The 23,537-nt window shown below is 39.7% G+C and overlaps 1 protein-coding gene across 7 annotated transcripts in view; it reads left to right on the forward strand.

The window, feature by feature from the left end:
- The window catches only part of TRAPPC9 (trafficking protein particle complex subunit 9), an 889,500-nt gene that overhangs the window by 61,610 nt on the left and 804,353 nt on the right, over nt 1-23,537 (forward strand). For all 7 annotated transcript variants that reach the window (XM_077166715.1, XM_077166716.1, XM_077166713.1 and 4 more), the window contains 2 exons: nt 6,429-6,550; nt 20,135-20,260. In XM_077166715.1, coding sequence (XP_077022830.1) covers nt 6,429-6,550; nt 20,135-20,260 — 248 coding nt within the window. The remainder of the gene's footprint in view (nt 1-6,428; nt 6,551-20,134; nt 20,261-23,537) is intronic.

Genomic DNA, 23,537 nt, shown 5'->3' on the forward strand with positions numbered 1-23,537 from the left:
TCTTTTTAAATTTGTTAAGACTTGCTTTGTGACCCAGCATATGGTCTATCTTTGAGAATGATCCATGAGCACTTGAAAAAAAGGTGTATCCTGCTGTTGTGGGATGTAATGTCCTATAAATGTCTGTTAAGTCTAGCTCATTTATAGTAATATTCAGATTCTCTATTTCTTTATTGATCCTCTGTGTAGATGTTCTGTCCATTGATGAGAGTGGTGAATTGAAGTCTCCAACTATTATGGTATATGTGTCTATTTCCCTTTTCAGTGTTTGCAGTGTATTCCTCACGTATTTTGGGGCATTCTGGTTCGGTACGTAAATATTTATGATTGTTATGTCTTCTTGCTTAATTGTTCCTTTTTATAGTATATAGTGTCCTTCTTTTTCTCTTTTAACTGTTTTACATTTGAAGTCTAACTTGTTGGATATTAGTATAGCCACTCCTGCTCTTTTCTGGTTGTTATTTGCATGAAATATCTTTTCCCAACCTTTCACTTTCAACCTATATTTATCTTTGGGTCTAAGATGTGTTTCCTGTAGACAGCATATAGAAGGATCCTGTTTTTTAATCCATTCTGCCAGTCTATGTCTTTTAATTGGGGGAATTCAGTCCATTGACATTTAGAGTTATTACTGTTTGAATAATATTTTCCTCTACCATTTTGCCTTTTGTATTATATATATCATATCTGACTTTCCTTCTTTCTACACTTTTCTCCATGTCTCTCTCTTCTGTCTTTTCGGTTCTGACTCTAGTGCTTCCTTTAGTATTTCTTGCAGAGCTGGTCTCTTGGTCACAAATTCTCTTAGTGACTTTTTGTCTGAGAATGTTTTAATTTCTCCCTCATTTTTGAAGGACAATTTTGCTGGATATGGGTGTCTTGGTTGGCAGTTTTTCTCTTTTAGTAACTTAAATATATCATCCCACTGTCTTCTAGCTTCCGTGGTTTCTGCTGGGAAATCTACACATAGTCTTATTGGGTTTCCCTTGTATGTGATGGATTGTTTTTCTCTTGCTGCTTTCAAGATCTTCTCTTTCTCTTTGACCTCTGACATTCTAACTAATAAGTGTCTTGGGGAATGCCTATTTGGGTCTAATCTCTTTGGGGTGCGCTGTACTTCTTGGATCTGTAATTTTAGGTCTTTCATAAGAGTTGGGAAATTTTCAGTGATAATTTCTTCCATTAGTTTTTCTCCTCCTTTTCCCTTCTCTTCTCCTTCTGGGACACCCACAACACGTATATTTGTGCGGTTCATATTGTCCTTGAGTTCCCTGATACCCTGTTTGAATTTTTCCATTCTTTTCCGGATAGTTTCTGTTTCTTTTTGGAATTCAGATGTTCCATCCTCCAAATCACTAATTCTGTCTTCTATCTCTTTAAATCTATCATTGTTCGTATCCCTTGTTTTTTCCATCTTTTCTACTTTATCCTTCACTTCCATAAGCTCTGTGATTTGTGTTTTCAGTTTTTCTATTTCTTCTTTTTGATCAGCCCATGTCTTCTTCATGTCCTCCCTCAATTTATAGATTTCGTTTTTGAAGAGGTTTTCCATTTCTGTTCGTATATTCAGCATTAGTTGTCTCAGCTCCTGTATCTCATTTGAGGTATTGGTTTGTTCCTTTGACTGGGCCATATTTTCAATTTTCTGAGCGTGATCCTTTATCTTCAGCTGGCGTCTGCGCATTTAGTCAGGTTTCCGTGGGTGTTGGACCCCACAGGTTGAAAAATTTTTCTGTGAAATCTCTGGGTTCTGTTTTTCTTATCCTGGCCAGTAGGTGACGCTCGTGGCACACGTTTGTCTACAGGCTCCACCAGTAAAAGTTGCTGTGGGTCCTTTAACTCTGGAAAACTCTCGCCGTAGGGGAGTTTTGGCAGCCAAAGCGTCTTGGAAGAGTGCCAGCCCACCCGGGGGTCCGAACACGGGGAGGGTCGCCGGCCGCCGCAGCACGGGAGAGCGCCCGACCGAATATCCTAGTCGGCCCGGGGCGCCAAGTGTGGCATAAGAGCGCCAGCTGTGCAGCCCGGGAGAGTGCACTGTTCCCAGCCGGACCAGGGAGTCACGTGTTTGAAAGGGACCCCCTGGTCACCGTTCTCCGCAGTCTGGGGATTTTCGACCCAACTCTCTCAGTTGGTGCAGGGGGACTCGCGTGGTGGGGGCACCAGCCGCCGCGGCCCAAGGGGACCGCCTGCCCAATTCTGCCAGCTGGCCTGGAAGGAGGAAGGAAGGGACTCCGGCTGCTTGGCCTCCCTCCTGGGAAAACCCGCGCCCCTCGGTGATCTCACCGGAGCTGGTTCTCCCAGACAGTCAGCCGTTTCAGGATGGGGTACGCCGTCCCTTTGATATCCGTCGTGGCTCCGGGAGCTGCTCTGTATTGTCTCCACTCCCCAAGTAGCTGTTCTGGAGGAGGAAAGGTGAGGGTGGCAAGACTGTCGAGGCTGGTGGCGGAGGAGCTGGTGAAGTCGGAAGAGGGTACCGTGGTGGTTGGAGAGCCGCCAGAGCAGGAGGGGGATGAGGGGAGGGCGGGCGGGTCGGCTGCCGCGGGGCGTGGGCGCCGCGCGGTGGGCCGGCAGACAAAGAGGCCATCTCAGATTTTGCCTTCTAGCTGCTCCCAAACACTGGAGGCTAGATGGAACATTTATAGTGATTCAGCAGTCATACTTGTCTGTTAAATCCTATTCTCTCTGTTATACCTCTTGCTTCTCCTCTGATCCCACTCCCAATCCCTGAGCAATGCCTATTCTGATTTCTTCATGTTGAGAAGGGGTGTCAGCGCTAACGGATAGGGGGTATAATTAATTGATACTCTTGGAGAGGCTGGCCCATCTGGGTTTCAGGATTCAACTGACCTTGGAATTCTCTGGGATTTAAGTTCCAGGAAGGTAAACCTAGTGCATGAAACCATTATAGAGTCTTAGTTTGGCCCCTAGGGGTTTCTCAAGATGAACAGGATTATTGTTGGTTGGGGTGTAGCAAAGCATGGCAATCAGCACTATCTAATGGAAGCTTGCACAAGATAGCCTCTAGATTCCATCTGATCTCTGTTGGTCACTGATGCCTCATCTTATTAAGCATACTTTTTATAAAAAATGTTTTTATTGACACAGCAGCATACAAACACAAACATTCTTAACATATGAACCTTCCGTACTTGGTGTACAATCAGTGGCTCATAGTATCATCACATAGTTGTATATTCATCACCATGATCATTTCTTAGAACATTTGCATCACTCCAGAAAAAGAAATAAAAAGAAAAAAGAAAAAACTCATACATACCATACCCCTTACCCCTCCTTCTCAGTGATCACTAGTATTTCCATCTACCCAATATATGTATATATATATTTAAATTATTATTGATAAAACCAATGAACATATAAACATGAACATTCTTAACATATGAACATTCCATACTTTGTGTGCAATCAGTGGCTCACAATATTATTACATAGTTGTATATTCATCACCATGATCATTTCTTAGAACATTTGCATTATTTCAAAAAAGAAATAAAAAGAAAAAAGAACAAATTCATACATACCATACCCCTTAACCCTCCTGCTCTTTGATCACTAGATTTTCCTCTCCAATTTATTTTAACCTTTGTGCCCTCTATTATTTATTTATTTTTAATCCATATTTTTTACTCATCCTGTCCTTACTGTAGATAAAAGGAGCATCAGAACAAGGTTTTCACAATCACACAGTCCCATTGCAAAAACTTTATCATTATACAATCATCCTCAAGAAACATGGCTACTGGAACATAGCTCTACAGTTTCGGGTACTTCCCTCTAGCCTCTCTAATATACCTTAAACTAAAAAGGTATATTATATATCTATATAAAGGTATATCTATATAATGTGTAAGAATAACTTCCAGGATAACCTCTTTACTCTGTTTGAAATCTCCCAGCCACTGACACTTTATTTCGTCTCCTTTCTCTTTTCCCCCTTTTGGTCGAGAACGCTTTCTCAATCCCTTGATACTGAGCCCCAGCTCATTCTAGGATTTCTGTCCCAAGATGCCAGGGAGGTTTACACCCCTAGGAGTCACGTCCCACATAGGTAGGGGGAGAGCAGTGAGTTTGCTTGCCCCGTGTTGGCTGAGAGAGAGATGCCACATCTGAGCAATAAAAGAGGTTCTCTGGGGGTGACTCTTAGGCCTAATTTTAAGTAAGCTTAGCCTGTCCATTGTGAAGATAAGTTTTACAGGAACAAGCCCCAAGATTGAGGGCTTGGCCTGTTGATTTGTTTCTCCCCACTGCTTGTGAGGATATCAGGAATTCTGCAGATGGGAAAATTGAATTTTCCCTCTTTCTTGCCATTCCCCCAAGAAGACTTTACAAATACTTCTTTATTCACTGTTGAAATTACTCTGGAATTTATCAGGGGATCATGCTGGACAAACCTACAAAATCTCTTATTAGGCATACTTAATGCCTCTTTTCCTCCTCTTAGTCTGGAAGGTGTTGTTGATCTCATGGTGCCAGGACCAGACTCATTTCCGGGAGCCATGCCCCATGCCGTCAGAGAGACGTTCACCCTTAAATGTCATTCTTATCCTGGTGGGGAGTGGGGAGGGCAGTGACTTTCCTTGCAGAGTTGGGGCTAGAGAGATAGAGAGAGAGAGGCCACATCTGGGCAACAAAGAGGCCACCTGGAAAGAATGCCCAGACCTTGCAATGGGTAGTCCTAGCTTCTCTCCCACAGAAACATGTTTCATAAGGGCAAGACTCAGAATCAAGGGTCTGGCTCATTTTCCTGGGAGTCCCCAGTAGTTGAGAGGGTACCCGGGGCTTCCCATATGGGGAATTTTAATAATAGTTATGCACACACACATATATTTTTTTCTTTTCCTTTGGACCCTCAAGGGACTTCACCAATACCTCCCAATTATCAGCCCAACAAGTCTGAGATGTGTCCTGGCATTACACCAAGCTACCAGAACTACAAGGCCTCATTCCTGCTCTGGACCCTAGGAGTCTGGGTCGTTCAAATGAGCTATCCAGATAGGTTGATTTAGATGATATGTTTCGGAAAATTTAGGTTCTAGACATAATGAACCTTTCTGCCTTTGTTCCCATATAGTAGGTGAAGGTCTGGAGTACACAGACATCATCTTTTACCCTGTATTTTGATTTGCCTTAGACCCAGTCAGATTGGCTTTGTTTTAGACTCTAATTGAGGCTGACCTCCCCTTTGGTTACTTTAATTGTTATTGTGTCTAGCTATGCTGACCTTCAGGTCAAGCGTGCCCTTTTCTGTTATTATTTATAGTTCTACCTTCTCATCTCTTGTTATTTTTACAAAATCAGAAGGATATAAAGTCCTAAGCTTCTTCACAGTTTTCTGTTATAATTTTTCTCCCTTTACTAGAAAAGGATTTTGCATATGAAATTTTTTGTTCCTTTTTCTTGGAGTCTCTCTGTCCATTTGTCCATCTTTCACCCATCCATCTATCCACTTATCTGTCTATTTGTCCTTCTGTCTTGTTCCAAAATGCAGTTGAGGTGACTTAGAGAGAGAATTATGGAATGAAAAATAAGGAGGTGAGGAGATTGGATCAGGTTTAGAAAACAGGGATGAGAAGTAAGCTTCCCCAGGTATTGAGGCTAGTATGAGGTATACTTCCCGGTTCTGGGCATTCACTGAAGATGGCAGTGAGCCTGGCTCCCAGCTCGGTCAGACCCAAGGGACGCAGCTTTGTGGGGGATGCTGACTAAGATAAACAAGAGGCTTTGGAGAAGAAGCCAGCCTTTCCTGCTACTGAGACATCAGAGAGTATTTTTTTGAGTCCTGTGAAATCAAAGAATCTCTCTTTTTTTAATGTCAGAGTTCTCTATGTAATTAATTACATCCTTTCAATGGAAACATTTCCAAAACTCTTCTCCCTGTGAGTTTGTTGATGGGGGAATTAGGTGTTTCTGCTTATTGACAGGGACTGGTCAGAAATGGAAAGTGACAACCACAGAAAGAATGCTCATAAGTCTAGATTATATTTGTTTAGTACTGCATGGCGCAGGTAATGCTTTTGTATGTCTTACCTCCTTTGAGGATCAAGGTGGCCGTTGGCTGGCATTTATAGCTCAAAATCCTAAGGTAACGCATGCTGACTTGCTGTTGTTGCAAGATAATTCAGTAGATGTTGTAAACGTGTCATTTTTACACAGTACATTTCTTGTTCTTTAATAAAACATTTGAACAGTGAGGAAAACTTATTCCGACTTAACATTTAATGCAACGATTTGATTTTAAGACTGTTATAGGGAGAATATAAGTGATGAAGAGTTTAAGAATGTTTCATTATTTAAAATTTAGTAGGGTATATGTAAGTTTTATCTTATTTGTGCCCCTCTTATAAATGAGAAAGTAAGCAAGACAGGAAAAAAGAAAGATGATTTCTTTGCTTCCTCTTGGTTTGCAGGTGCCCTGACCACCAACGGCATAAATCCTGACACCAGTGCTGAAATTGGACGGGCGAAGAACTGTCTTAGCCCCGAAGACATCATTGAGAAATATAAAGAGGCCATTTCGTATTACAGCAAGGTGACTTATTGCTTTGTAATTTTTTTTTTTTTCCACATGGGCAGGCACCGTGAATCGAACCCAGGTCCTCGGGCATGGCAGGCAAGCATTCTTACCTGCTGAGACACCGTGGGCCGCCCTGTAATTTTTTTTTTTTTTACATAATTATGTAGTTTTGTATAATGCTGTGGTATCTCTTAATTATTTGTCCCTTTAAGTTATGAGTGTATTATAGCTTAATGTCTGCATAGTACCATATACCTGATTTTTTCTGATTCAAAATAATGCTCATTTAACTGAATAAATTTGGAAAAGGTTAAAAAAAGGATATAGACCCAATATTCAGAGATAATCATAGCTAACATTTTTATGTTATTTTCCCTGTATTTTTGTCAGTGTATATTATGTATATCATAAAAAATGCTGAACATGTAGTTATTTACTGAGTCATGACCTGTATTTTTCATACTGTGTATTTGTCATACTGGTATGTTTTTCTATACTATTAAATTTTTCATGGCATGGTTTTTAATGACCCTGTCTAGCATTGTGTTTCGTGGATACACTCTTCTTTTTACTTTGGACTTGAAATTTTTAAAAATTACAAATGTATTTACTGAAATACTGAAAAAAGGAGTGCAATCAGCACAGAAGAGTGTATTAAGTAAAAACTGAAAGTCCCCTACCTACCCTATGCTAATTTTCTAGGAGTGACAGCTACTAGCAATTTGGTGTCTGTCTTTCACAACCTTTGTCTATGAGTTAGGATATGTACGTATAAAATTTTATTTACAAAAATAGGTTCATACTATATATGTTATTTTGCTGCTTGCTTTATTCCCTTAGTAATAAATGATGGTACCTCCTGTCCTTCAGACCTGCTTTGTTCTTTCAAGTAGCATGGAATGATCTTCTGAAATGTGGATGTAGTCATGTACTAGTTCAGCACCTTCTGTGAGAGACCACCCTAAACTAGGCTGGGAGGGTACAGGACCCAGAGCAAGACGCAGTGCCCACTCTTATGGACCTCACAGTTTGCTGTGATTTGTTACTTATTCTCTTGTTGATGGATATATAGTTTTCTCACTTTTTCCACTATTAGAAAAACTCTTTTGCAGGATGTTCTTGTACATAGATTCGTGCATTCTTATATGAATATTCTTTAGCTTAGAGTTCTAGAAATTTAACTGCTTGCAATGCAAATTTATATTTGTGATAGAGTTACATTCACCAACAAGAAATTAAAAGATGTAGAATTATTTATTTAACTGATTCTCTGTTACTGAATATTTTGTAGTTTAGATTTTTCTTCCTACTATTGTAAACAGTGCTGTGATAAATGTCCCTATAGAGGAATCTTTGTGGACTGTTTTTTTTTAAGGGTAGACAAGCCAAAGAGTTTTTATTTACATATCTGTATTGTTTTCAGAAAAGATTGTTGACAATTTATCCTCCTACAGACAAACACTGGGTACTATACTATTAAAATATTTGCCAATATGAGTAAAAATTATTTTCCTTGGTTTTTAATTTGCATATGATTATCACTGTAGTAGTGTTGAACATTTGTCACTAGTTAGCCATTTGCATTTCTTTTCTCAGTTGTCTGTTTTGTCCTTTGCCCACATTTGTCTAACATTTCAGTTAGGATGCTTTTTTTTCTTGCTTTGTGATAGCTCTTTGTATATTATGAATATTAGCCCTGACTGTCATAGACATGTACTGCAAGTCTTTTTCTTAAAGTCATTTGTCTTTTAATTTTGCTTAGAAGGTTTTTCTTTTTAGTTGTGGTTAACTATATATACATATTGATATTTTATCATTGCATAGTTTGTATTCATCACCATGATCATTTTTAGAACATTTGCGTCACTCCAGAAAAAGAAATAAAAAGAAAAACGAAAAAGCTCATACATCCCATACCCCTTACCACTCTCTCTGATTGACTACTAGTATATCAATGTACGCAATTTTTTTTGTTACTTAACCCCCCTATTATTTCTTTACTTATTTTTCCTTATCTTTTTACTTATATGTCTATACTCTGGATAAAAAGAGCATAAGACACAAAGTTTTCACAATCACACGGTCACATTGTAAAAGGTATATAGTTGTACAATTGTCTTCAGGAATCAGAGCTACTAGAACACATCTCAGTGTTTTCAGGTACTTCCCTCTAGCCACTCTAATGTACCACAAACTAAAAAGGGATATCTATACAGTGCATAAGAATAACCTCCAGTGGGACCATACAGCATTTGTCCTTTTGTTTCCAGCTAATCTCACTCAGCATAATGTCCTTAAGGTCCATCCATGTTGTTACATACTTAATAACTTTTTTCTGTCTTACAGCTGCATAATATTCCATTGTATGTATATACCACAGCTTGTTTAGCCACTCATCTGTTGATGGACGTTTGGGCTGTTTCCATCTCTTGGCAATTGTAAATAATTCTACTATAAACATTGGTGTGCAAATGTCCATTTGTGTCTTTGCCCTCATGTCCTCTGAGTAGATACCTAGCAATGGTGTTGCTGGATCATATGGCAATTCTATGCTCAGCTCCCTGATGAACCGTCAGATTACCTTCCACAGCAGTTGTACCATTTGACATTCCCACCAACAGTGGATAAGTGTGCCTCTTTCTCCACATCCTCTCCAGCACCTATTGTTTTCTGTTTTATTGATAATGGCCATTCTGGTGGGTGTGAGGTGATATATCATTGTGGTTTTTTTTTTTCTTTTTTTAGAAATCATTCCATTCTACATATGCACTCAGTAATTCTTAGTATCATCACATAGATGCATGATCATCATTTCCTAGTGCATTTGCATCGATTTAGGAAAAGAACTAGCAAAACAGCAGAAAAAGATATAGAATGTCAATATAGAGAAGAAAATTAAAATAATAATAATAATAAAAAAATATATATATAAAAAAAGAAAAAGAAAAAAACAAAAACAAAAGATACAAACAAACAAACAAAAAAACTATAGTTCAGGTGCGGCTTCATTCAGTGTTTTAACATAGTTACATTACAATTAGGTATTATTGTGCTGTCCATTTTTGAGTTTTTGTATCTAGTCCTGTTGCACAGTCTGTATCCCTTCAGCTCCAATTACCCATTATCTTACCCTGTTTCTAACTCCTGCTGGTCTCTGTTACCAATGATATATTCCAAGTTGATTCTCGAATGTTGGTTCACATCAGTGGGACCATATAGTATTTGTCCTTTAGTTTTTGGCTAGACTCACTCAGCATAATGTTCTCTAGGTCCATCCATGTTATTACATGCTTCATAAGTTTAGTCTGACTTAAAGCTGCATAATATTCCATCGTAGGTACACACCACAGTTCGCTTAGCCACTTGTCCGTCAACGGACACTTTGGCCGTCTCCATCTCTTTGCAACTGTAAACAATGCTGCTATAAACACTGGTGTGCAAATGTCCATCTGTGTCTTTGCCCTTAAGTCCTTTGAGTAGATACCTAGCAGTGGTATTGCTGGGTCGTAATCCATTCTGCCAGTCTATGTCTTTTGATTGGGGAATTCAGTCCATTAACTTTTAGTGTTATTACTGTTTGGATAATCTTTTCCTCTACCATTTTGGCTTTTGTATTATATATATCATATCTGATTTTCCTTCTTTCTACACTTTACTCCATACCTCTCTCTTCTGTCTTTTCGTATCTGACTCTAGTGCTCCCTTTAGTATTTCTTGCAGAGCTGGTCTCTTGGTCACAAATTCTCTCAGTGACTTTTTGTCTATAAATGTTTTAATTTCTCCTCCATTTTTGAAGGACAATTTTGCTGGATATAGGAGTCTTGGTTGGCAGTTTTTCTCTTTTAGTATTTTAAATATATCATCCCACTGTCTTCTAGCTTCCATGGTTTCTGCTGAGAAATCTACACATAGTCTTATTGGGTTTCCCTTGTATGTGACAGATTGTTTTTCTCTTGCTGCTTTCAAGATCCTCTCTTTCTCTTTGACCTCTGACATTCTAACTAGTAAGTGTCTTGGAGAACGCCTATTTGGGTCTATTCTCTTTGGGGTGCGCTGCACTTCTTGGATCTGTAAATTTAGGTCTTTCATAAGAGTTGGGAAATTTTCAGTGATAATTTCTTCCATTAGTTTTTCTCCTCCTTTTCCCTTCTCTTCTCCTTCTGGGACACCCACAACACGTATATTTGTGCGCTTCATATTGTCATTCAGTTCCCTGATCCCCTGCTCAAGTTTTTCCATTCTTTTCCCTATAGTTTCTGTTTCTTTTTGGGATTTAGATGTTCCATCCTCCAGTTCACTAATTGTAGCTTCTGTCTATTTAAATCTACCATTGTAGGTATCCATTGTTTTTTCCATCTTTTCTACTTTGTCCTTCACTCCCATAAGTTCTGTGATTTGTTTTTTCAGATTTTCTATTTCTTCTTTTTGTTCAGCCCATGTCTTCTTCATGTCCTCCCTCAATTTATTGATTTGGTTTTTGAAGAGGTTTTCCATTTCTGTTCGTATATTCAGCATTAGTTGTCTCAGCTCCTGTATCTCATTTGAACTATTGGTTTGTTCCTTTGACTGGGCCATATCTTCAATTTTCCGAGCGTCATCCATTATTTTCTGCTGGTGTCTGGGCATTTGATCAGATTTCCCTGGGTGTGGGACCCGGCTGGTTGAAAGGTTTTTCTGTGAAATCTCTGGGCTCTGTTTTTCTTTTCCTGCCCAGTAGGTGGCGCTCGTGGCGCTCTTCTGTCTGCGGGTCCCACCAGTAAAAGATGCTGTGGCTCCTTTAACTTGCCAATCCGAATCTCGCAGTCGGCCCAGGAAACCGCGCATGGAGGGAGGGTCGCCGGCCACCGTGGCTTGGGGGAGTACCGGTCCAAATTGCCCAGCTGGCCCGAGACGCCAAGCGTGGCGGGAGGGCCCCGCTATCCAACGTTCCCAGTCGGACCAGGAAGCCACGTGTGTGGAAGGGACCCCGGTCGCCAGCCGCCCCGGCCTGGGAAAGAGCGCGCCCCTCGGGTATCTCACTGCAGCGGATTCTCCCTGCTTGTTCAGCCGTTCCAGAATGGGGTACACTGTCTTCTTGGTCTTTGTCGTGGCTCCGGGAGCTGTTTCGTATTGTTTCTGTTTCTTTAGTTGCTGTTCTGGAGGAGGAACTAAGACCCGTGCGTTTTACTAAGCCGCCATCTTCTCCGGAAGTCCTCATTGTGGTTTTGATTTGCATTTCCCTAATAGCTAGGGAAGTTGAATATCTTTTTTATGTGCCTTTTGGCCATTCGTATTTCCTCTTCTGAGAAGTGTCTGTTCAAGTCTTTTTCCCATTTTGTAATTGGGTTGTCTGTCTTTTTGTTGTTGAGTTGAACAGTCTCCTTATATATTCTGAATACTACACCTTTATCTGATATATTGTTTCCAAATATTATCTCCCGTTGTGTAGGCTGTCTTTTTACTTTCTTGATGAAGTTCTTTGGTGCATTGATATGAACTAACATTAATGAATGAACTTGGAGAATTTCAGTTAAGAACAGAGGTCATTAGGAGATAGAAATAGGGTAGACATTGGGTAATTGGAGCTGAAGGGATGCAGATTGTGCAATGGGACTGATTGTAAAAATTCGGAATGGATAGCACAATACTACCTGATTGTAGCACAATAATGTTAGAACACTGAATGAAGCTGAATGTGAGAATTATAGAGGAAGAGGGCCTGGGGGCACAAAGGAAATCAGAAGGAAGGATAGGTGATAATACTGAGATGGTATAATCTAGTAACGCCTAGTGTATAATGATAGTGACTAAATGTACAAATTAAAAAATATTTTTTGCATGAGAAAGAACAAAGGGATGTCAGTACTGCAGGGTGTTGAAAATAGATGGTAATGTATTTTAAAACTTTAACTTAGGTGTGGGACTAAAGCAAAAAAATGCTTATTTGGTACAAAATTTATATTTTGACTAGTGCATTTCCTAATATAATTTATGTGTACAGCATAATTGAACACCGTAAGTACATGGGGCCTTGAGTAGGGCATGAGATTTTGTAGTTTTGTCCAGAGTGGTGCCCCGATAAATCCCAGAGTGATTTGAACAGTGAATAAAAAAGTATTATTTGCAAAGCCCCCTTGGGGGAATGGCGAGAGAGGGGGACAGTTCAACTTCCCCAAGTGGAGAATTCTTGATATTCTCACAAGCAGTGGGGACAACCGAAGCAATAGGCGGAGCCCTCAATCTGGGGGTTTATTCATATGACACTTAACCCAACAAAGGATAGGTCAAGCCTACTTAAACTTAGGCCCAAGAGTTACCCCCAGAGAACCTCTTTTACTGCTCAAATGTGGCCTCTTTCTCTCTCAGCCAACACGACAAGCAAATTCACTGCCCTCGCCCTCTCTACATGGGACATGACTCCCAGGGGTGTGGACCTTCCTGGCAACATGGGACAGAAATCCTAGAATGAGCTGGGACTCGGCATCAAGGGATTGAGAGAACCTTTTTGACCAAAAAGGGAAAAAGTGAAATGAGACAGAATAAAGTGTCAATGGCTGAGAAATTCCAAACAGAGTCGAGAGGTTATCCTGGAGGTTATTCTTATGCATTATATAGATATCACCTTTTCAGTTAAGGTGTAATGGAGAGGCTAGACGGAACTGCCTGAAAATGTAGAGCTGTGTTCCAGGAGCCATGTTTCTTGAAGATGATTGTATAATGATATAGCTTTTGCAGTGTAACTGTGTGATTGTGAAAACCTTGTGTCTGCTGTTCCTTTTATCTACTTTATCGACAGATGAGTAAAACATATGGATTAAAAATAAATAAATAATAGGGGAAACAAATGTTAAAATAAATTGAGTAGATTGAAATGCATAGTGATCATTGAAAGAGAGGGGTAAGGGGTATGGTATGTATGATTTTTTTTTCTGTTTTCTGTTTATTTCTTTTTCTGAGTTGATGCAAATGTTCTTAGAAATGATCATGATGATGAATATACAACTATGTGATGATATTGTGAGTATTGATTATATAACAAGAATGGAATGATCATTTGGTAAAAAAAAAAAAAAAAGAATAACCTTCAGGATAACCTCTTGAATCTGTTTAAAATCTTTCAGCCACCGAAACTTTATTTTGTCTCACTTCTCTCTTCTTTCTTTTGGTCAAGAAGGCTTTCTGAATCCTATGGTGCCGGTCCCCAGCTCATCCCAGGAGTTCTATCCAATATTGTCAGTTCTATCCAATATCCAATATTACACTTCTGGGAGTTAATGTCCTGTGTATGGGGTAGGGCATTGAGTTCACCTGCTGAATTGGCTTAGAGAGAGAGGCAGCATCAGAGCAATAAATGAGGTTCTCTGGGGTGACTCTTAGGCATAATTATATAAGTAGGCTTAGCTTCTCCTTTGCAGGAATAAGCTTCAAAGGGTCTACCCTAAGATTGAGGGCTCAGCTTGTTGAATTGGTTGTCTCAGTGCTTGCAAACATATTAAGAATTCCCCAGATGGGGAAGTTGAATATTTTCTTCTTTCCTCCCAGTCCCCCAAGAGGACTTTGCAAATACTTATTTATTACCTGCCCAAATTACTCTGGGATATATTGGGGCATCACACTAACCTGAACAAACTAACAAGATTTTGCGCCCTATTCCATATTCCATGTAATTATGATGTTAAATAAACTGACCATACAAGTTAAATTAGATAATGCACTACCCAAAATATAAATTTTGTATCAAATAAACATCTCTCCCTTTGATCTCACACAGAAATCGAAGTTTTAAAATACGGACCACATAATCCTTCACTCTGTATGGGATTTACCCTAGTTCTATACAGATCAACTTCATTTGTATCTCTAGTTGAATTTGATCACTTTTTCTACTTTTTTTTTTTATTACATGGGCAGGCACCAGGAATTGAACCCAGGTCCTCTGGCATGGCAGGCAAGCGTTCTTGCCTGCTGAGCCACCGTGGCCCGCCCTTCAACTTTTTCAACAGTTGCTATGCGGGGTAATGCTGGCTTTCATGCTCTAACTTTAAGTCTCAGGTATTACATAAATACCTGAAGTTTCAAGGAATGACCAGGTTATATACAAATAGTTCAGTATCTCAGAATTTAGAAATAACAGTTACAAGTTCTGAATTATGTGACTGCTATAAGAGCTTACAATCTAGAAACCTTTACTATAGGCGCTAACCTGATAACCCATGCTCTCGACTTCAGTTCTCCTTGTCTGTACATTATAGTTGTCTATATGAGTGAGGCGTGATAATATTTATCTTTTTGTTTCAAACATTTCATTCAGTATGTTGTCTTTAAATTTCATTCACCTAGTTGCATGCCTCACAACTTCATTCCTTCTTGCAGCTTTTCACTAGTCTGTTGAATGTATACAGCACAGTTCCTCAGTCTTTGTACCCTTAGGCCATCTCCATCCATTGTGAATTATGAACACTGCCGCCATAAACACTAGTCTGCAAATGTCCATTACTGTCCCTGCTTTCAGTTCCTCCAGATTTATACCTAGCAGTGGGGTTGCAGGATCATATGACAACCCTACCCTAGCCTCCTGTGGAGCCACCACACTGCCCTCCAGAGGAGCTGCACCTCTCAGCTTCCCTACCAACAGTGAACATTTTCTCTAGCAATTGTTTCTCTCTCTTCAGTTTTAAACAGTTTTATTCGTGCATCGTATCCTCCAACTTAAGTAAAAGCCATGCCTTTATATGAAGACATTTCCTTTTCTTCCACAAAGAATCTATACCACTCCCTCATATACCCTGCTTGGTGACATTTAGTTTTGGCATAATGCCTTTGTTACAGTTGGTGGAAGCATATTGCAGTGTCACTGTTGACTATAGATCCTACCTTGTATTGCTTGTATTTTTTCCTGTATACCATCCCATTTTCAACACCTGCAATGTTGACATTCGTTTCCCCCTGTGCAAAAAAGTTTTTGTTTGTATGTTTAATCGCCATCATTATCCACTCTAGACAAGTTATACTGTCTTAGTCTTTATCTTCTGTCATCATACATGCCCCCTGCTCTTCTCACACAACTGTTCTCAGACTCACCTTCAGTTAGTGTGCTCATATTATGTACTATGATCAGATAGTATAGTGCTATTTCTGAATTTTTATAATCAGTCCTGTTGCACTTTCTGTATCCCTTCAGCACCAAATGCTTGCTATCTACTCTTTTTCTATCTCCTAATAACCTGTGTTCTTAACTTTAACTCTCAAAGTTCACTCATTAATGTTAGTTCATATTGGTGAGACCATACAATATTTGTCCTTTTGTTTCTGGCTAGTTTCACTCAGCATAATGTCCTCAAGGTTCATCCACATTGTTACATGCTTCATGACTTTATTCTGTCTTGCAGCTGTGTAATACTCCATTGTATGTATATCCCGCAGCTTATTTAGCCACTCATCCATTGGTGGACATTTGGACTGTTTCCATCTCTTGGCAATTGTAAATAATGCTGCTATAAACATCGGTGTGCAAATGTCCATTTATGTCTTTGCCTTCAGTTCCTCTGAATATATACCTAGAAATGGGATTGCTGGCTCACATGGCTATTTCTATACTTAGCTTCCTGAGGAACTGCCAGACTGCCTTCCAGAGCTGTTGCAGCATTTTACATTCCCACCAACAGTGGCTAAGTGTGCCTCCTTCTCCACATCCTCTCTAGCACTTGTTGTTTTCTGTTTTTTTGATGATGGCCTTTCTAGTGGGTGTGAAATGATATCTCATTGTGGTTTTGATTTGCATTTCCCTAATAGCCAGGGAGGTTGAGTATCTTTTCGTGTACATTTTAGCTATTTGCATTTTCACTTCTGAAAAGTGCCTGTTCATGTCTTTTGCCCATTGAACAAATTTTAATGCAATTTTATTGGTATGTATTACATATTACATACCATGTAATTATCCAAAGTGTACAATCATTGGTTTACAATATCATCATATAGCTGGGCATTTGTGCGATTGGTTTTTTTTCCTTTTTCTTTTCGTGAACGATAACATGTACAAAAAAGCAATAAATTTCAAAGCACACCATAACAATTAGTTGTAAAACAGATTTCAGAGTTTGATATGGGTCACAATTACACAATTCTAGGTTTTTGCTACTAGCTGCTCCAAGACACTGGAGACTAAAAGAAATATCATACTTATTTGTTAAACCATATCTTCTCTGTATAACTTCACCATCACCTTTGATTTTTCTCCTACTCTTTAGGGGTATTTGGGCTATGCACATTTTAACTTTTTCGTGTTGGAAAGGGCTGTTGATAATATGGGATAGGGGTGGCACTAGTTCATGTTTTGGAGGGCTGGCCCCTCTGCATTTCTGGACCCATTTGGTCTAGGGTTTGATCTGGAGGTTGTAGGCCTCTGGAAAGTAACCTTAGTGCATGAAACCTTTGTAGAATCTCATATAATGCCCTAGGTATTCTTTAGAGTTGGCAGGAATGGTTTTGGTTGGGTTTTGACGAACTATGATAGGTAGCAATGTCTAACTGAATCTTGCATAAGAGTGACCTCCAGAGTAGCCTCATGACTCTATTTGGACTCTCTCAGCCACTGATACCTTATTTGTTACACTTCTTTTCCCTGTTTTGGTCAAGGTGGTGTTGTCAGTCCCGTGGTCCAGGGCTAGGCTCATCCATGGGAGTCATCTCCTGTGCTGCCAGGGAGACTTTCACCCCTGGATGTCATGTCCCACGTAGTGAGGAGTTTTCCATTTTTTAATTGGGTTGTTTGTCTTTTTGCTGTTGAGTTGTAGAATCTCTATATATTTTGGATATTAAACCCTTGTCTTATATGTGGTTTCCAAATATTACCTCCCATTGTGTAGGAACTATGTATTTTTAATGTAGTAAATCTTTTTTTTTTAATGGCCTTTATGTTTCGTATTATGCTTAGAAGAATCTTCTTAATGGTAGAACAACTTGGGCAAGTCAGAACCTCTCTGTTCCCTGGTTGTTATCTCTGCAATAGAGATGGCCTTAGTACCTATCTCATAGGATTGTCTTGAGGGTGCTCTGACTTAATATATGCAAAAGTTATGTGTTTACTAATGTTATTGTTTTAAATATTTATGATATTTTCTATAGCTTATTTTGTATATATTATGACATAGGAATATAATTTATTTTTTCTGGATGATTATCTAATTGTCTCACCACAATTCATACTTTCTCATTTGAAATCTCACCTGTACTTTTTCCAGAGTTCTTTCCTGGCAGTTTTAAAATTTTTTTAAAATTTAGTTTTGAAAGCACTCTTCAAAAAGCAGTTACAGGATAGATCCCAGAGTTTGTCATGGGCTACCATTTGATCCTCTCATATTTTTCTTTTTAGCTGCTCCAAAATATAGGAGGCTAGAGGGCTTAAATACTTTTTTATCATCACAATCGACTTTTTTTCCTTCTTTTTTTGTGAACAATAACACATATACAGAAAAGCCATAAATTTCCAAGCACAGCACCACAATTAGTTGTAGAACATATTTCAGGCTTTGACATGGGTTGCAATTTCACAATTTTAGGTTTTTAGTTCTAGCTGCCCTAAAATATTGGAGACTAAATAAATTTGTTTTTTATTATCAAAATAACAGCTAATTTCTATAGGTGGCAAGACAGATGGAGAGAATATGTAGCTTGTCACTTTTAGCAATTTACGGTTGGCTCTGAACTAAAGAAACGGGGTGTACCCCTGAAAGAGCCAGGGGAGGCCAGCAAAGCTCTGAACATGCCCTCTGCTGTCTTTTTGGTAAAGTCCTATGTGGGTGGCAGGTGGGAGAAGTTTCACCAGCCAGTCTGATAAATATACATATTTTAATATTTTTATTGTAAACCTTAACAAATGTACAAACATTCTATACATGCTGTACAATCACTGGCTTACAATATCATCACATAGTTGTGTGTTCATCACCATGATAATTTTTTTGAACATTTGCATCACTCCAGAAAAAGAAAGAAAAAAGAAAACCTCATACATCTCATACCCCTTACCCCTCCCTCTCATTGACCACTAGTATTTCAGTCGACTCAATTTATTTTAACCTTTGTTCCTCTATTATTTGTTTATTTTTATCCATCTGTCCATACTGTAAATAAAAGCACCAGACATAATGTTTTCACAATCACACAGTCACACTGCGAAAGCTATATCATTATACAATCATCTTTAAGAAACATGGCTACTGGAACACAGCTCTCCAGTTTCAGGCACTTCCCTCTAGCCACTCTAATACACCTTAGACTAAAAAGGCAATATCTATATAATGTGTAAGAATAACTTCCAGGATGACCTCTCAACTCTGTTTGAAATCTCTTAGCCACTGACACTTTCTTTGTCTCATTTCTCTCTTCTCCCTTTTGGTCAAGAAGGTTTTCTCAATCCCTTGATGCCGAGTCCCAGCTCATTCTAGGATTTCTGTCCCTTGTTGCCAGGTTTTCTAACTTTGATAGAGACTGTTTTTAAGAGTTGTGAAGAAAATCGTCTTACTTCATTTGAAGTAACACCCTGTCTTAATTTTTTTGTTGTATTGTTAAATGGTTTATAAAAATTGATGTTTTTTACTTCATTGTTAGTATTAAGGTAAGTAAATATAGTTTTTTAAACAATCATTTTTCATAAATTGTATGTAATATAACAAATTATGTGCATGTTACATTTGTGGGAAACAGGAAAGAATGGAGATGTGCCCTTTTTGGCACAGTTCTTCTAAAATTTCTTTTCCACCTTATAAATAATTTCAGTGGGAAAGGTGGCCAGTTATATCTTTGTTTCTTAGTAATTGATGTTTTAGTTTCCTAGCTAGGAAAAGTATAAAATTGAGTTGTCATAAAAGGGCAGTGCTTATTTCCCAGGTACTGTGGCTTTTTGGGGCTGGCTGCCGGTGATCTTTGGTCCTTGTCTTCTCAGTCACGTGCCGGTGCACATGGTAACATCTTCTCCTTTTCCAGGTTCTGCTGACTTTCAGCTTCTTTTTCCTTGTCTAGTTTCCTTTTCTTATAAGGACTTCAGTAATACTGGTTTAAGGCCCACCCTCAATCAGTTCAGTGTTATCACCTTCACTAATAACATCTCCAAGGGTCCTTTGCAAATGGTTTCATACCTGCAGGACCAGGGTTTGGGACCTGGACATGCCTTTTGTGGGGCACATAATTCAATCCACAACAACTGGTAAGGGGGCAGACTGCATTTAAAGGAAATTGTGCCATCCAATAGTGGGTCTCAGTAAACATTTGTTGATTAAATGGGTTGACTTTCACACTGTGCTAATGTTGAATACAAAAGTATTGATACAGTGCAGCCTTGGCAGAGAGAGAGGGCTTGGAGGGAGGGCAAGGAAACCAAGGCCTGGAACCTTCTTGGTTCACTCAATCCTACAAATCTCCTTTTTCCCCCATAAGGAATTACCTTTCTCAAACATAATTCCTCTGCCTGGGTGTGTAGGGTGGGGAGACGGTGCCAGGAAGCTTGTGTTTAGAGAGGGGCTTTTGTGGAGTCCTTGAGTCCCAGTGACTTTTCAGCCTTCATAATGTGACAGAGACATCTGTACTCTTTTTTGACTGAGGTGCCTCCTTTATACCCTACAGTATAAGAATGCTGGAGTGATTGAGTTGGAAGCTTGTGTCAAAGCCGTACGTGTTCTTGCAATTCAGAAGCGGAGCATGGAAGCATCAGAATTTCTTCAGAATGCAGTTTACATTAATCTCCGCCAGGTGAGTGTATGTCCTGTTTAAGTGAGAGAGTTAATACCGTCTTATGACATTCATCAGTCATCCAGCTGACTTTGCTATGCTAGGGGTCAGTGTGGCATGATAAACTTTGGAATCATACTTCGAGATCCTAATAGAAGTGGTTATTTTTATGTTTCCTTTCTTTATTTTATGTTATTTTACTTTCAAAATTCAGGTTTTGCTGTCCTTTCCAATTTTTTCTAATGGAGAAATAACTTCTTTTACCAACTTTGCAATCTTGAATAAGCGTCATCCTTTTTCTGCCTAATTATTGTCATTTTTAAAGTGAGATGATCTATCTACCTTGTTGTTAGGTTTATAAAATATAAAGTGTATGAAAGTATTTTCTATAGCTCATTTTCGACAGTACCCTCTCAAGTATTATTAAATCTGGATCAATTATTTTTAATAAATCATTCAAACTTTTATCTGCAGGTTAAAAATTTATAGTGTAAAAAAGATTTTAGTCTTTTAGGTAATCTAACTTGGATCTTTACAGATAGGGAAACCAAGACTCAAAAGTTATGCAGTTTGCCTAAGGACACAAGTCTAGGATTAGAAAGAATATAGGTCACTTTAATCCACAGACATTTATTGAGCGTGGCGTTTTGCTAGGACTGGGGAGAAAGAGGTGAAGAAGGCAGATTATGCCCACATTGAGCTAACAGTTTAGTGGGAAAGATGTACATTGAACAACTTGGATACAGGGGAAAGAAGTAAAAGTATAGGGAGCTAAAGAAACAAGTGATAAAAAGGGTTTAACCTAGTTAAGTCGGTACAGGGGCAGTCAGGGACAGTCTCTAAGGCAGTAAGTTTTAGCTGGGACATAAGAGATGAATAAGAGATAGCCAGGTCAAGAATAGGTGGGAAAAGAGTATTCCAAGAAGATGGACCAGGGTGAATGATACTCTGAAGACAAGAGAGTGCACATCTCCTGGAAAGAACTGAGTAAAGTCTGGTATACCTGGGATAGAGATTGTGTATGGGAGAGAGTGAGAGGTGGGGCTGATGAGAGAGACACACACAGAGATAGAGAGAGACAGAAACATACACACACACACAGACAGAGAGACAGACAGGCACATAAAGAGAAACAGAGACAGAGACAGACAAAGAGAGATAGCAATGGTGAGACAGAGACAGAGACTGAGATAGACAGAGACAATCAGAGACAGGGAGAAAGAGACAGAAAAATAAAGACTCACAGGGGAACAGAGAGAGAGGGGCAGAGACGGGGAGAGAAGGAGGCATGAGTCAAAGCAGGAGAGCCTTCTTGGCCTAGTGAAGAATTCTGGGATTTATTCTAAGAAGAATATTTCCCCCCACCCCCACACACAGTCACATTGTAAAAGCTATATCATTATTTAGTCACCTTCAAGAAACATGGCTACTGGAACACAACCCTACAGTTTCAGGTACTTCGCTTAGAAGAGTGGGTTTTAAGAGACGGTTGTAAAGGCATGGGAATGCTATGATCAGATTTGTATTGGAGGTGGGTAAGAGTGATGTAGGTAGGTGAGAGCGATTGAGACAGCTTCCCCCAGATGCTGTTTGGGTGGTAAAATGGAAGGAGTAATGACTGGCTGGGTGGGAAAGTCTGCTGGTGAACACCAGGTTTCTGGACTGACCAGAGAGGAGAAGGATGGCCATGCTGTGCTTTGAGATGGGAAAGCCTCCAAAGGGAGGAGTTTTGGAGGGAAGAATGATAAATTGGGTTTTGGATATAATGAAAAGACTACGAGATATGTGGGTATGGTAGGCTTAGGCAAGAGAGAGGGTAATAGTTCAAGGAGAGAGAGAAATTTTAAAATCATTTGCTGTTTCAGATATAAAAAAGTGTGCTTAACAATAAGGCACTTATGCTTCTACTCTCCAGATTTAACACATTGTCATACTGAGTGCAGATAATCCTAATTAAAAAAATAAGAAAATAACTTTTCAAGGTTAAATATCCTTTAGAATTGATGTGGATCCTTCCTATCCATATTTTGACACTTGATATGTTTGTAACCATAACCCACAAAACGAGAAATATTCTGGCATAATTCCTAAGCCATGGGCTCTGTAAATAGACTGCTGAGCTTTGAGTTCTGTGCCTAGTGCCCTGGTCTGTAATGTATGTTGACTATCCCTCAGGCCACTCACAGCTCATGTCCTAGGTTAGACATTGGGAGATGCAGCTGTCTGTCTAACACCGAAGGGAGACAAAAATAGTAAAAAGTCAATGAACCCAGGTAAAACAAACAAACCAACAGAAATCCACAGGGTTTTGGGCCATAGTGTAAGGAAAATGGTTTCCCATAGGCTCAGCACAGTGGTGTCCGGCAGCAGCATCAGTGCCCTGTGTCATCAGAAAAGAGTTAGGAAAAGGTCAGTATTTTAAGTTTCCAGTAAAGATGGGTAGGAAAAACAGAAATCTGGCACTTTAAACTGTACAGCTTCAGTTATGTGGGGGAATTGGTCCTCAGGGGTGCTAGGTAAATAGGGAGTTAACATCTGGGCATTTCTTCCCCTAAAGAGTTTTTGGGGACCTTCTGAGTGTTAGCACAGTGCCAGGCAGTGGGTTGGAGGGATGGGGAGGGCATGTTCCCTGCTGCTGGGGGCATGGTTGGAGTGACCAGCCCTGGGCACACCACAGCAGTGGCGAGCGCTCTGTGCAGTCATCACTCTGCACTGAGGGTGAGAGGTAAGGCCTCCAAGAGGAGGTGCTTCCTGCCAAGACCTGAGACCAGAGACTCCGAGGGGGCTGGACTAGGTACAAACATGGGAGTGGACCCAGCACACTAAACAACAGTATTTGGAGAGACACAGGAAATTGGGTGGCCTGAGTGGGTCTGTTTGAGAGGGACAGTGAGGGAGAGGTACAAAAGGCAGGGTGGGTTGAGATCCTTAAGGACTGTGTAGGTCATACATAACAATAAGGGAGTAAGGGCCAGATAAGGGGGGCAAGAGAGTTCTGTAGTATTTAAGCTGGGGCCTCACATTGGATCTGTGGAGCTGAGTCGGATGGAAATGGGTTCAACCCCCCCACCCTTGCTACTTATTGGCGAGCAAAATTCTCTCAAACGCTTAATAGTTTCACCTGTAAAACAACAGAATAACACACTCATAAGGAGACTGGAAGGGTGGATATAGATTTGACATCCAGTACATTGTCTGCCATGTAAATGTTCCTCAGCAGTGGGCTGCTGTTATCATCAGACTGGAGGGTTGAGAAGGACATCTTTAGTGATAGTGTGAAGGATGAATTATGCTTTAA

Source organism: Tamandua tetradactyla, chromosome 6 (assembly GCF_023851605.1).
Source record: "Tamandua tetradactyla isolate mTamTet1 chromosome 6, mTamTet1.pri, whole genome shotgun sequence".
In the NCBI taxonomy this organism is placed as follows: Eukaryota; Metazoa; Chordata; class Mammalia; order Pilosa; family Myrmecophagidae; genus Tamandua; species Tamandua tetradactyla.